At 39.2% G+C, this 11,668-nt stretch overlaps 1 protein-coding gene and 1 pseudogene across 3 annotated transcripts in view; one reads left to right on the top strand and one right to left on the bottom strand.

Annotated features, from left to right (window-relative positions):
* Positions 1–497: 497 nt before the first annotated feature.
* Positions 498–11,668, bottom strand: part of Hectd2 (HECT domain E3 ubiquitin protein ligase 2) — a 64,988-nt gene continuing 53,817 nt past the window's right edge. For 2 of the 3 annotated variants that reach the window (XM_040745137.1, XM_005063663.4), the window contains exons 16-21: positions 10,270–10,344; positions 9,532–9,619; positions 9,340–9,446; positions 7,908–8,023; positions 7,317–7,460; positions 498–2,532 (exon numbers count right to left, since the gene is read on the bottom strand). In XM_040745137.1, coding sequence (XP_040601071.1) covers positions 2,412–2,532; positions 7,317–7,460; positions 7,908–8,023; positions 9,340–9,446; positions 9,532–9,619; positions 10,270–10,344 — 651 coding nt within the window. In that variant the 3' untranslated portion in view covers positions 498–2,411. The remainder of the gene's footprint in view (positions 2,533–7,316; positions 7,461–7,907; positions 8,024–9,339; positions 9,447–9,531; positions 9,620–10,269; positions 10,345–11,668) is intronic. The other variant, XM_013114619.3, reaches the window with a different exon arrangement.
* Positions 10,969–11,417, top strand: LOC106022549 (annotated as a pseudogene).

Genomic DNA, 11,668 nt, shown 5'->3' on the forward strand with positions numbered 1-11,668 from the left:
GCATATGTAGTCTCATACTGAGAATATGCTAAGGCAATTTGACTATACTGCATGTTAACTACATAGCTTTTGAAGCTGTATGTTTTATAAATTGTCCTAATCACAATATCTTGTAAAGATTTATATTTTAAACTTATTGTTTTAATTTTCAGAGTTCAAAAAATGAAATGAAACCTGACTGACTGTATAATTTTAATATCTTAAAATGTTTGTACACAAATTAACATAATACAATACAGATCTGTACAAAAGGACTGCTAAAAACTTATCATACAGAAAAAAATAAATAGGTTTTTAAAAAAAGGACAAGACATTTTATAAATACTAACATATACTTTGCAATGCTTTAATTTAACTATGGCAGATACAAAACTCAAGATATGGTTAACAGGAATATATTTAAAAAGCTACATGAATTTTCTAGCTGATTAAATTAAAAATAACAGTATTGGATTTTACTTTTAAAATGAGGTATTATTACATTGTAAACCAAAACAGAGCATAAATATATGATTTATTAATTATTATAAATTTCAACTTAAGAGACAACAGAAATCTCCAATATTTATGGACTTTGTCACTTAAATTTGGCTTGCTTGTGTACTTACTAAAAGTGACATAGCTATCAATACACACACATCGTTAGACATGCAGACCAAGCCAACACTATTTCTATGAGTCATCTCTAACAAATAAGAACTGTGTTTACATTTTACTTAAAACACTTAAATCTGGTTTCGTATACATGATTCTTTGTGCTTGTTAGTAGTAACCTACATTAGACATGGTACTTTCTAGTTCAAGCAGTACAAGAGAGAAGCAGTTTTATTTGCATATGAATTAAAAACAACGTATGAACCAAACCCAATGTGCCTTTAGCTTTCTGGGATTTTGAAAAACTATCCATTTATACTCAAATGGAAAAGTACTCATTTGTGGTCTCAAGCAGCATAGGGAGGAAGTTAGGTTCTAGCAGGTGTGGGCAGGTTTCAGGATGTGGGCAAGCTGATGTGTTCCTGCACCCTTGAGTTCTGCTGGTTAGGTGCAGGAAGCAACAAGTAAAGGTCTAGCTCAGAGAAGATTTGGGCCAAGTATTAGTTGCATGTGGGTCATATGCTGGTACTTAATGCTGGTTTCATTCTTATTGCCAATGTTAACTTCAGAGTTTTCTGAAGAAAAGCTATCAAAGAATGAGAGAAGTCTTGAGATTGAATGCTTGTAACATGCTAATAAAACTGCTTCATTCACTATAACTTGCAAAAAAGCCTTGGGACTTAAAAATGCAGTTTTACATGCTACTTTATTAGAAACAGAAAACAAGGGTACTTTTGAATTTACTATATTTAGAATCCAGTGAAAAACAAACATTTTAGCCAAAATGTCAAACTTTTATATCAAGCTACATCATTTTGACACAAATATTTTTATTGTATTTCACTTTTGTCAGATAGCTTATCCTACATTTCCCAAAGATTAGACTTTCCATTTAACTGGTGATCAAAAATGTAGATAAGTTGTTCACCAAAATATATAAAATGGCAGTTTTTTGTGCTTGTAATTAATTAAGTAGTCAATGACTAGTTCAGTCTAATTTGCTCTATCTTGATTTTTAAGAAGAAATGACCATGGTAGAAACATTACAGAATACTCAAGTAACCGATTTACTGCCAGTAAGCATGCGGACTAACAATACTTAAAAGAATATAACCTTGAATCCAATTGGTCTGAAAATACTCTTGTACAATCATCTTTATTGATTTGTAAAAGCTGTATACACATCTAAAACCCTAAATTTACTTTGTAAAAATAAATCTTTAGCAATAAATGGCACTATCAAAATCCCATGATTCTTAGGCTGTTATATAGTTATTTACATGCTTTTCAGCAACAGTTGAAAAGATCATATAGGACCCCAAACCAATATATCAAAAGACCCTGTAAACTGCATTTGCAATTATACTGTTGTTTACCTTTGTATGAAAATATGGCTACATGCTTTATGGTAAAGATAATGTAGCTATATGCTTTGCTACAGTGTGCTGCCAGCACACATCTGCCACTGGGTTCCATCATGTCATAATGCACTCTTTACTGCAAGTGGCCATCCCAGTGGACACCTGTGACTAACTACATATGGAAAACAACAAAATGCTATAAAAAAGAGCACTGGTCCCAGGCCTGTTTCTACCATATGCTCTTTTCCTTACTCTATTAATAAATTTCTGTTTTTTTAAATCATGCCTTCACTATACATATTTCATAATTGAGTAAAAAAAAAGAACAAACCCTCATTGTTTTAAAAGTGGTGAGCTTTGTGAAAGTGTTTTGAAACAGAAAAATGAAAATGTTAAAGGCACAATAAGAGGGAAGTGAATGCTACATATAAAATACTGTGCTTCAAGTCTTCTAGGTTACTCAAGTCCAAAGCCCTCTGAATTTGAGATTCCAATGATCAGTTTCTGTTTCAGGTCTTTTTTGCTCTTGTATGGGGGGAGGCAGAGTTGATTGAAGCAAGTGTGCGCCACAGGTAACCTAGGGAAAAATAAGTCTTTGAGGATACTGTCTTAAAACACACAGAGAAAGACTGAGAGACATTAAAAACACTGCATATATTCAGATCTATTTTACTGTTATGTGATGACTCAGCTCTTCTCTACTGGACAGACACGTGTGTATCAAGTGCCATTCTAGACAACAGGAACATGTGAACAGACAAGACAATCCACATGCCTGCCTTCATTAAACTCTAATTTGAAAAACATTTTGTTTGGAGTCAGACAGATCTGAATTTAAATAGTTTCCCTCACTTACCAGCTGTGGGACTTTGTTCAAATTGCTTAATGTCTCCAAATCTGTTTCCTCATGAATATGGTAAATTATGCACTTACATTAAAAGAATAAGACTGCAAGGTAGTAAACACCTAGCAAAACAGTGGGCAGTATATTGTTATAGTTCAGTCTTGATTGTCAGAAAGTCATGAAAACTATTCTGGATTTTCTTTCAAAGCTGTTGTTCTCTGCACATGGAGTGTTAGGTCCTTGAAATCTCTTCATCAGCTCCTGCAACATTCCACCTGATGACACTGCCATCTTCATTCGAGTCTAAAGGTATCTCAGATCCTTCTCTTCAGTTTTTATGAATTCCACAGCATCACAGTAGCTTTCACCAAGGTCAGTATGTAAAAAGTGAAGAATAAACCAGAGAGCACTTAAGAGACCTTTGTCTGGTCAGAACTGATACTGCGAGAGCGTACAGAAAGGCAAACACTAGGTCAGGTATTGTTTGTGGAGCCTCTGGATTACCATTAGCACTGGAGCGTATGTCTGATATGCACTGCTGCACTTAAGCCCCAAAGCAACATAAAACAGTTCTATCCCCAGCGTATGGATGAGGAAACCCAGACATGGGAATATATAGACCAACTATTCAAAGCTACAGAGCTGGAGAGGGGAAGCTTGAGTTTCAAACTCAGTCTAGTGTGACTCCAAAACCAGTGCCGTTCGCTAAGATGTAAAACTTTGCCATCCACACTCAACACACATCATCTTCAACAGTGTGCCTGATGGAAGGGATGAAAATTCTTAGTCAGAGGGAACGCTGTCAATGTGCTGGATGGAAATGTCATGTACCCTTGACAGACAGTTATATTTAACCAAGGTGAGGTTCCTGCTGGGACTCCAGAGTCAGAACTAAACCATGTTAGCTCCTAAAATAATCTCTCAAGTAAAAATAATTGGAGACATTTATGTTGCCTTTGTAGTAAAAATAAGCTATTAATATTACCATTTAAATTGATCATATTTTAGTTACTATAAATATAAAAAATTTCTGTTGAACAAATAAATCTTCAAAAGCAAAATTCTCTTGAAGTTTTCATTTTAGATCTTTTAATTCTGACTCATACAGAAATTTCTTAATTATATACATTCATTTATGTTTTTAAATATAATCTTTCTTTCTTTGTATTTATTTTTGTATGTGGGGTGGGCTCGTGTGCATGTGTGGTGGTGCACACACTCATATGCACACATGGTGGCCAGAGGAGGATCCTTGGTGTCTTTTCTCTCTCTTTGCCTTTGTTGCATTGAAACAGGGTCTCTGACTGAAACTAAAACTTGTCTTTGGTTGGCTGGCTGTTAGGCAAGCCCCGGTGATCCTCATATGTCCCCGTCTTCCTCCAGCTCAGGGGCAGAAGCTAATGGCCACACCTGGCTTTTTACTTGGGTGCTGGGAATCTAAACTCAGATGTTTGTGCTTATTCATGGAGCAATATACCTAGTCCTCAAGTGTAATTTTGACATAGGTTTAAATACTCATTCAATAAACATTTACTGCATGTGTGCCTACACGGGGAATAAGATACATAGGGTCTATCCTCTCTGCCTCTAGGAGCTAAATGACTGCGATCTAAGGTGAAATAAGAAAAAGGAATTTATTGAGAGAATGATCACTTTTTGGTGTCATGGAAGACAACATTATGGTGAATACCCAACTATCATCATAGAACTTTCACCCAGTAATTGATGGACCCAGATGCAGATATCCACAGCCAAGCCAAGCTCTGGGAATCCAGTTGAAGAGAGGGAGGAGGGACTATATGAGAATGGGAGATCAAGATCATGATGGAGACATCTGCAGAGACAGCTGAACCAAGCTCGTGGAAACTCATGAACTCTGGACTGACAGCTGTGGAGCCTCCAGGGGACTGAACTAGGCCTTCTGTATGTGGGAGACAATTGTGAAGCCTGGGCTATCTGAGCGGCCCCTGGCAGCAGGACCAGGATCTATACCTTGTGCACGAGCTCGTTTGTTAGAGCCCATTCCCTATGGTGGGATGCCATGCTCAGCTTTAATGCAGTGGGGAGGGACTTGGTCCTGCCCCAACTTAATGTGCTAGACTTTGCTGACTCCTCATGGGAGCCTTTACCCATTGGGAGAGGAGTGGATGGGGAGGGGGCTGGGAGGGAAGGTAGGGCAGGAAGAGGGGTGGGAGGAAGAATTAAAGCTGGAATATAAAATGAAATTTTAAAAAGGATCTTCATGAGAGGTAGCAAGCAGATATCACATGCAAAGGGAACAAATCAAAGGAATGGAGGAAGACAGGCAAAGTGCATCTTAAGGGTGATGCAAAACAGTGTGTGGGTGTAACCAGAAATGACGGACTCTAGGAAGGGAACTGATGGGGTAAAGCTACAATAAAGCTACTAATGGGCCAGAGCAGTGCCACGGAAAAGAAGCTGCATAAGAACCTGGACAGGAAGGAGGCCTTAACTCAGCTAGGAATGAGGTGAAAAGAAACAGCACCAGGGTGGTGGCAACTGGGAAAACACAGGGCCAACTCAGTTCTAGAATGAAAGGACTAGAGCACTACGCAGCAGAAAAACAATGGAGTCTTGAAATCTGCAGGCAAATGGATGGCACTAGAAGAAACCATCCTGAGTGAGGTAACCCAGTCACAAAAAGACAAGTATGGTATGTACTTACTCATATATGGATTTTAGACATGAATCAGGGGAGTGCCAGCATACAATCCCACCACCAGAGAGTCTGGGAAGCAGGGAGGACCCTAAGAGAGATATGCATGGTAACCGGGAGAAGGGTTATGGGAAGAGATCTCCTAATTGGATTGGGAGGGGGGAGGGCAGAAGGAGATGGGAGAAAGAGAGTGGGAGAAGAGGAAGGGAGAGGAGGACATGGAGGGGCAGGAAGGTTGAGCCAGGGTAAGAATAGAGGAGAAAAGGATGAGAGATACCATAACAGAGGGAGCCATTATAAGTTGGAGGAGAGATCTGGCACTAGTGAGATCTTCACAGATCTACAAGAATGACACCAATGGGCATTAAGGCTACCTTAAATGCCCTCCCATGATGAGATTGATGACTACCTTATATGCCAGCCTAGAACCTTCATCCAGTGGCTGATGGAAGCAGAGGCAGACACCCACAGCTGAAAACCAAATTGAACTCCTGGAACCCAGTTGCAAAGAGGAGTGATGACCAAAGGAATCAAGATCAGGCTGGCGAAACCCACAGAAGCAGCTGACCTAAACAAGGGGGGGAACACATGGATCCCAGACTGATGACTGAGAGGCCAGCATGGGACTGATACAGACACCCCCCCCCCAAACGTGGTGTCAGAGAAGAGGCCTCAGCAATCTATGGGACCTTGGAGAGTAGAGCAGTATTTATTCCTGGCATACAAATAGACTCTGGAAGCCCATGTCTCATGGAGGGATGCTCTTTCAGCCTGGACACAGGGGGGGAGGACCTAGGCCCTGGCTGGAATGATATGACAGACTCTGAAAATCCCTCATGGAAGCCCTTACCCTCCCTGGGGAGCAGAAGAGGGATGGAGTGGGGTGGGGGGTTGGGAAGATTGGGGGATGGGGAAGGAGGGGAGGGAGAGGGAACTGAGAGTAACATGTGTAAAAAGTTAAATAAAAAAGGAGAAAAAAATGAGAGGACTGAGATGGGCTTTGAGGAATGTTCAATGTGTGAGCTGTGTTATAATGAAAATTGTGTCTATTTGAAGTTTTTTTATTTATTTAAATTAGAAACAAGCTTGCTTCACATGTCAATCCCAGCTCCCTTCCCTCCTCCTCCTCTGCTTCCCCCACTAGTCCCCAAGGCTCCCACCCAATCCCCACTCTGATCCCCAGGGAGGGTGAGGACCTCCATGGTAGATCTCCAGAGTCTGTCATTTCATTCTGGGCAGGGCCTAGGCTGAGAGAGCATCCCTCATTGTTGGATGGGCACCCAAAGTCCATTTGTATGCCAGGGATAAATACTGATCTACTACCCAAGGCCTTGAAGTTCTTTTTGAAGCCACAGAATATTGGAATAAAGGTAAAGAAGACCAGCGTTAACTACCCACTAACACTACTAGAAAATGGCATGGTCTTTATCACTTCATATAAGCGTGAGATTTAAAAGATGGGGAGTACCAGAAGAACTTAAAGTACTAATGCAACAGTTACCTCCAAAAATCACAACTTTATATATTTCCTAATTTTAAAAAATCATTTATACAAAAATGAGGGGTAGACAATATGCTACTACTAGGCAGGTGAGGTTCTAAAAGAGACCACAAAGAATCCTTGACCCAGGCATGGAAGAAGCAGATGGAAGGGAATCCCCTGCAGTACTGTAATGTGTCAACTCTGCAGGGGGAACTGTCAGCCACAGTCTCTTCCATTTTAAGGTCACACTGACCCTGAAGTATTTTACATGAAAATGACTTCAGACTAAAAGACTCTTTTGATTCCAAAATAGTAATAAGCTATACAATAAAAATAAAGTTATAATCCAGAGTTTACCAGTTAGTAGACGTTTCATTCTTTGAAATTTTAAAGTTCAAATCAGCCATCCCTCCCACAGGTACTCTGTCACTTCCTGTAGTAAAATGTAGCAACTTCTTCTGAAGATCAAGAGGAAATCCAAGCACAACTTCCCAAAAGTATCTACAGAAGGAAATTTACACAATGATGCAATCCCAATTAATTAGTGGTAAGCTCTGAGAAACCTTCTCTAACACACGTGTTTGCTAATAGTATAACATTTTATAACATTATTTAACTAGTCTAACAATGGGTAGCATAGAGCTTGGTTTTTGTTTTCTATATAATCTAAGTCTTATTTTTCAACACAATGCCAGTAAAACTCTATTTATAAATTTAGCATATTAAAAAAACTCTATACTTTGATAGAAAGTTACATAACTTTCTTCCAAGGGGATTGCTAAATGCATTCATATTTCAGTACTCCCTTATTTTTAGAAATGAATGAAGACAAGGTGGACTGCAGAATATTTAACTTAGATGGTTGAAGAATTCTACTTTACACAAACGAGAAGCCACACTGGATTCTGCTCTCCTTTGGACATAGCATCTGGAGAGTAAGGAGCTCACCGTATAGTTGGGTCTGTCTTCGCGTAGCCGTCATACTGAGTGCTCTTCTGCAGAGCATGCATGTCCAGCTCAGGACTCCCACACACCAGAATTTCAACCTCTTCTGGACGAAGCAGCTGTCAATAATCACAAAAGTCACAGTTAAAAATGATGGCCTTAAATGAAATTTGAACTATTTTAATTGAAGAATCAAATCATAGAAATCATGAATTTTTTAGTAAGTCAAATGATTTTTGTTGAAGAAAATGCTTTTCATTTATATTTTCCTACTATAGTAATAAGGTATTTTGTTTTAAGGTTCATATCTTATAAAACAGTAATTAGCAGTTTGTAGAAAACCAAGAACAGAACCCAGCATGAAGTAAACTCATTCTTTTCCACCCTCAGCAGAGAGCACCGGCGTGTACAAGCTGGCTGCCCTGCCAACCCAGTGAACCTGTGAACTGCAGAACCTGCATTAGTTGGCCTGTGTCACTCACTACTTTCCATCTTTTGGGTGAGTTTGCTCTCACTTAGAGATTAGATCTGAGAAACAGAGAACACCATGCTATTTAATTTTTATTTTCCCTTTCTCCATCCTCCTACTACCAGAGAATCATAAAACTTAGTTACAGCTCAACAGTACTTTTCAAAGGTACTTCCAGCAAACATGTTACAGAGATTACTCTAAAACAGTAGTTCTCAACCTTCCTAATGCTGCAACCCTTAGTATATAGTTCTTCATGTTGTGGTGACCCTCAACCATAAAATTATTTTCGTTGCTACTCTATAACTGTCATTTTTCTATTGTTACGAGCTGTAATGCAAGTATCTGATATGCAGGATATCTGATATGTGACCCCTGTGAAGGGATCACGGGACCTCAAGGGCTTTGCTCCTGTTCCCAAAGTAACCTTGATAGTCCATTTCTTTCTTCTTTAAAACAACTCAAATGAAAGACTACTCCAGTCTCTCATGCTAAAACAGAAGGGACACATGAGAGGCATGGTGACATGTGCCTGGATATGTGAGGTAAAGGAATCATATGCTATTTAGAATATGGCATTCTGACTCTAGTTAGCACCATGAGTCCACCATGCGTCTGGAGATGAACTACAGACCCAAGGTTGCTGGGAACATGCTCCTTACTCAGTGAGAAGGGTTCCCCCTGGAGCTAGGCACTGACTCTCCTTCTGTGCTCTGCTCCTGAGTCTTAACATCCGTTTACAGCTTTTTAAGTCCTAATTTAAGGCACAGCAGAAGGAAGAAAGATCTGAAGCCACATTTTTCTCTCTAGAGGAGAAAGGCTGAAACAGTAGCTACTGTTATTTCTAACTATTTTTTTTTAAGTAGAAAACATTTTCTACTTTTAAAAGCTCATCTACCAAGGTACTTAAGGAGTTATCTGATACCATTACAAAACCTAATTGAAAGCTCAAAAATTTAAACTCACCATTAGGGCATTTGAAGCACACACACTATGAAATCCACAGTAAAATGCAGCAAATTGCTTATAGATGGATTTGTTCAAAAGGAAGTCTGTATAGAGCTGTACATATTCTGGAAAGCAATTTCACATCTGTTACATAGTCATAGTAAATGAAAAGTACTAATTCACTGCAATTAAAAACGGCATCTAACTTACCTCTTCTATTCTGATTGGTAACTGGAATCTTATCACCCCCTGGCTTTAAGTTATAGGACTTAATTATTCCAAATTCTTCTTGAAAAACCTGATGGGCGATACCACGATATGTTTATTGGTACTGTTGATGAACACGGGGCTTCAGTGAGTAGATTTGTAGAACAGTTCTGTCCCTCCCTTTTAAACGCAAAACTGCCAAAAGCCTAAACTTTTTGTAACATTTATATATATATACTATATACACGAAGAGGTGCCATTCTGAGGTAAAAAAGCAGGTTCCTGCTAAATACAATTGAATTCTTTAATGAAGCCCACAAAACTTGTGAGAGAGCTGAAAAGGAGTGTTTTGGTCTGACTTATTAGCTTCTCCCAAACTTCCTGTGTAGGGGTGATGTAGTAGGCCAGATTGGGTAAAAAGCAAACGGGTCACAGGAATATGCAATTGCTTGGCAGAGTGTCATGCCCTTGATGAATTCATTTCTGCATGCTCATCTGCATGTGTCTGCTCTACCATCTCTATTACATTACTAGATTTAACTCTTTTCAAATGAACTGAGATAGGGTCTTTCTGTGGGGCTCAGGCTGTCCACAAAATTCCTGGGTTTTCCTGAGCACCAGGACCCCTTCTGCACTGCTGCACGACACTTAACGTCCTCTGTGTTGATTTGCCCTTGTCCATCCAATAGCAGTGTTCATATTAAGACACACACCCACAAACGCGTATGCTCTCATCAGTACCTGGAATGTTGAATAGAAATCTTCTTCAACATTGCCTTCATATGATAAGAGTTCCTTTAATCCATGGGCCAATTCCTGTAAGAAGATGTGTGATCTGTCAACTAGCATTCCTTCAGATTGTAAGGAAACAGACCATGAGTTAATGATTTCTACCATTGATAGCTTGGAAATATTGAAGCCCATGCAGGAGGAAATTATTTAGTTCAATTAGAGATCTAACCCTATGGCTCATTCTTAAGCAAGCAGGTGTTGAACTCTACTGTGATTTCCAGTGTAATTCCTGGCTCTGAGTCACATTACTGTTTGTGAAATTGTAGTGCTTCTCACTTATATATATTCTTACAAGTGTGCTACTATTTTAGGATGCATTATCTAAACATTAGTCATGTGCTTCACATATGTTAAGGGCTTATACATTTTAAGTATCATGTGCTCCTTTCCCAAGAAAAGCCTGAGAGTGCTGGAAGAAATATTTTCTTACAACTCTAGTTGCTTATGAACAAGAACTTAAAAGTAGAACTGGCTCAATGTTTAATTTTTCAAGCTTCATGAAAAATTACTTTTAATTTATATTAGATTATTTGAAAAGATAAGTAATGTCATGGGTCACATTAATGTTATATACTTTACATAATAAATTTCTATTCCATTAAAAGCACAGGACTGAGGGCTTTAGATCCGGCAGGATGATGGTGAATTTATCATGACTACTGCAATATGTATATTACCCATGACAACCAACTGTAAGAAAGACACATTGCAATGTTAGCATACACAAAGGGACTGAAACTCTACCATCAGAAATGAATGGAAGAGCAGGCCCAGATCCTGACTGTCAAATCAATGGCTGCATTTCAATAAGGAATACCTCCAGCTCCACTCTCTGTTCCTCCTCCTGCGGGGCAAATCATCCTAATTCTTCCCAGTCTCCTGGGTCCTCCTCACCTGGTATGATGTCCACACCCCACATAGGAGGTCTTTCCATGATGTCACCAATAGGCCCTTCTCCTGGGATGATGACTGTTCTCGGAATGAGACCACCCATGGGAGGCCACATGCCCATGATTCCCAAATCTCCAATGATGAGACTACCTGCTTGCCCCATGATGGTGCCTACTCATCCTGGCATGACTCGACTGGACAGATAACAGCAGAGGAATTCTTTATCAGTTTTCTGTTACTTGTTCTGTTTTCCAAAGGATCATGGTGCTGCATCTGAGTATTTTCTAGGGGCACAACAAGGGAGACTTCTCCCCATTCTTAGCAAAGAGAATAGTCTTGGATGGGAGAAGTGGGATAAAAATAGTGGTTTTCACTTGTATTGTTAAATGTGAAAATAAAACTATTGCTTAAAATTTTTTATTGAAAGCACATACTTTTATTCAAATCTAGGCTGGTA

The sequence above is a fragment of the Mesocricetus auratus genome, unplaced genomic scaffold (assembly GCF_017639785.1).
Source record: "Mesocricetus auratus isolate SY011 unplaced genomic scaffold, BCM_Maur_2.0 Super-Scaffold_4256, whole genome shotgun sequence".
In the NCBI taxonomy this organism is placed as follows: Eukaryota; Metazoa; Chordata; class Mammalia; order Rodentia; family Cricetidae; genus Mesocricetus; species Mesocricetus auratus.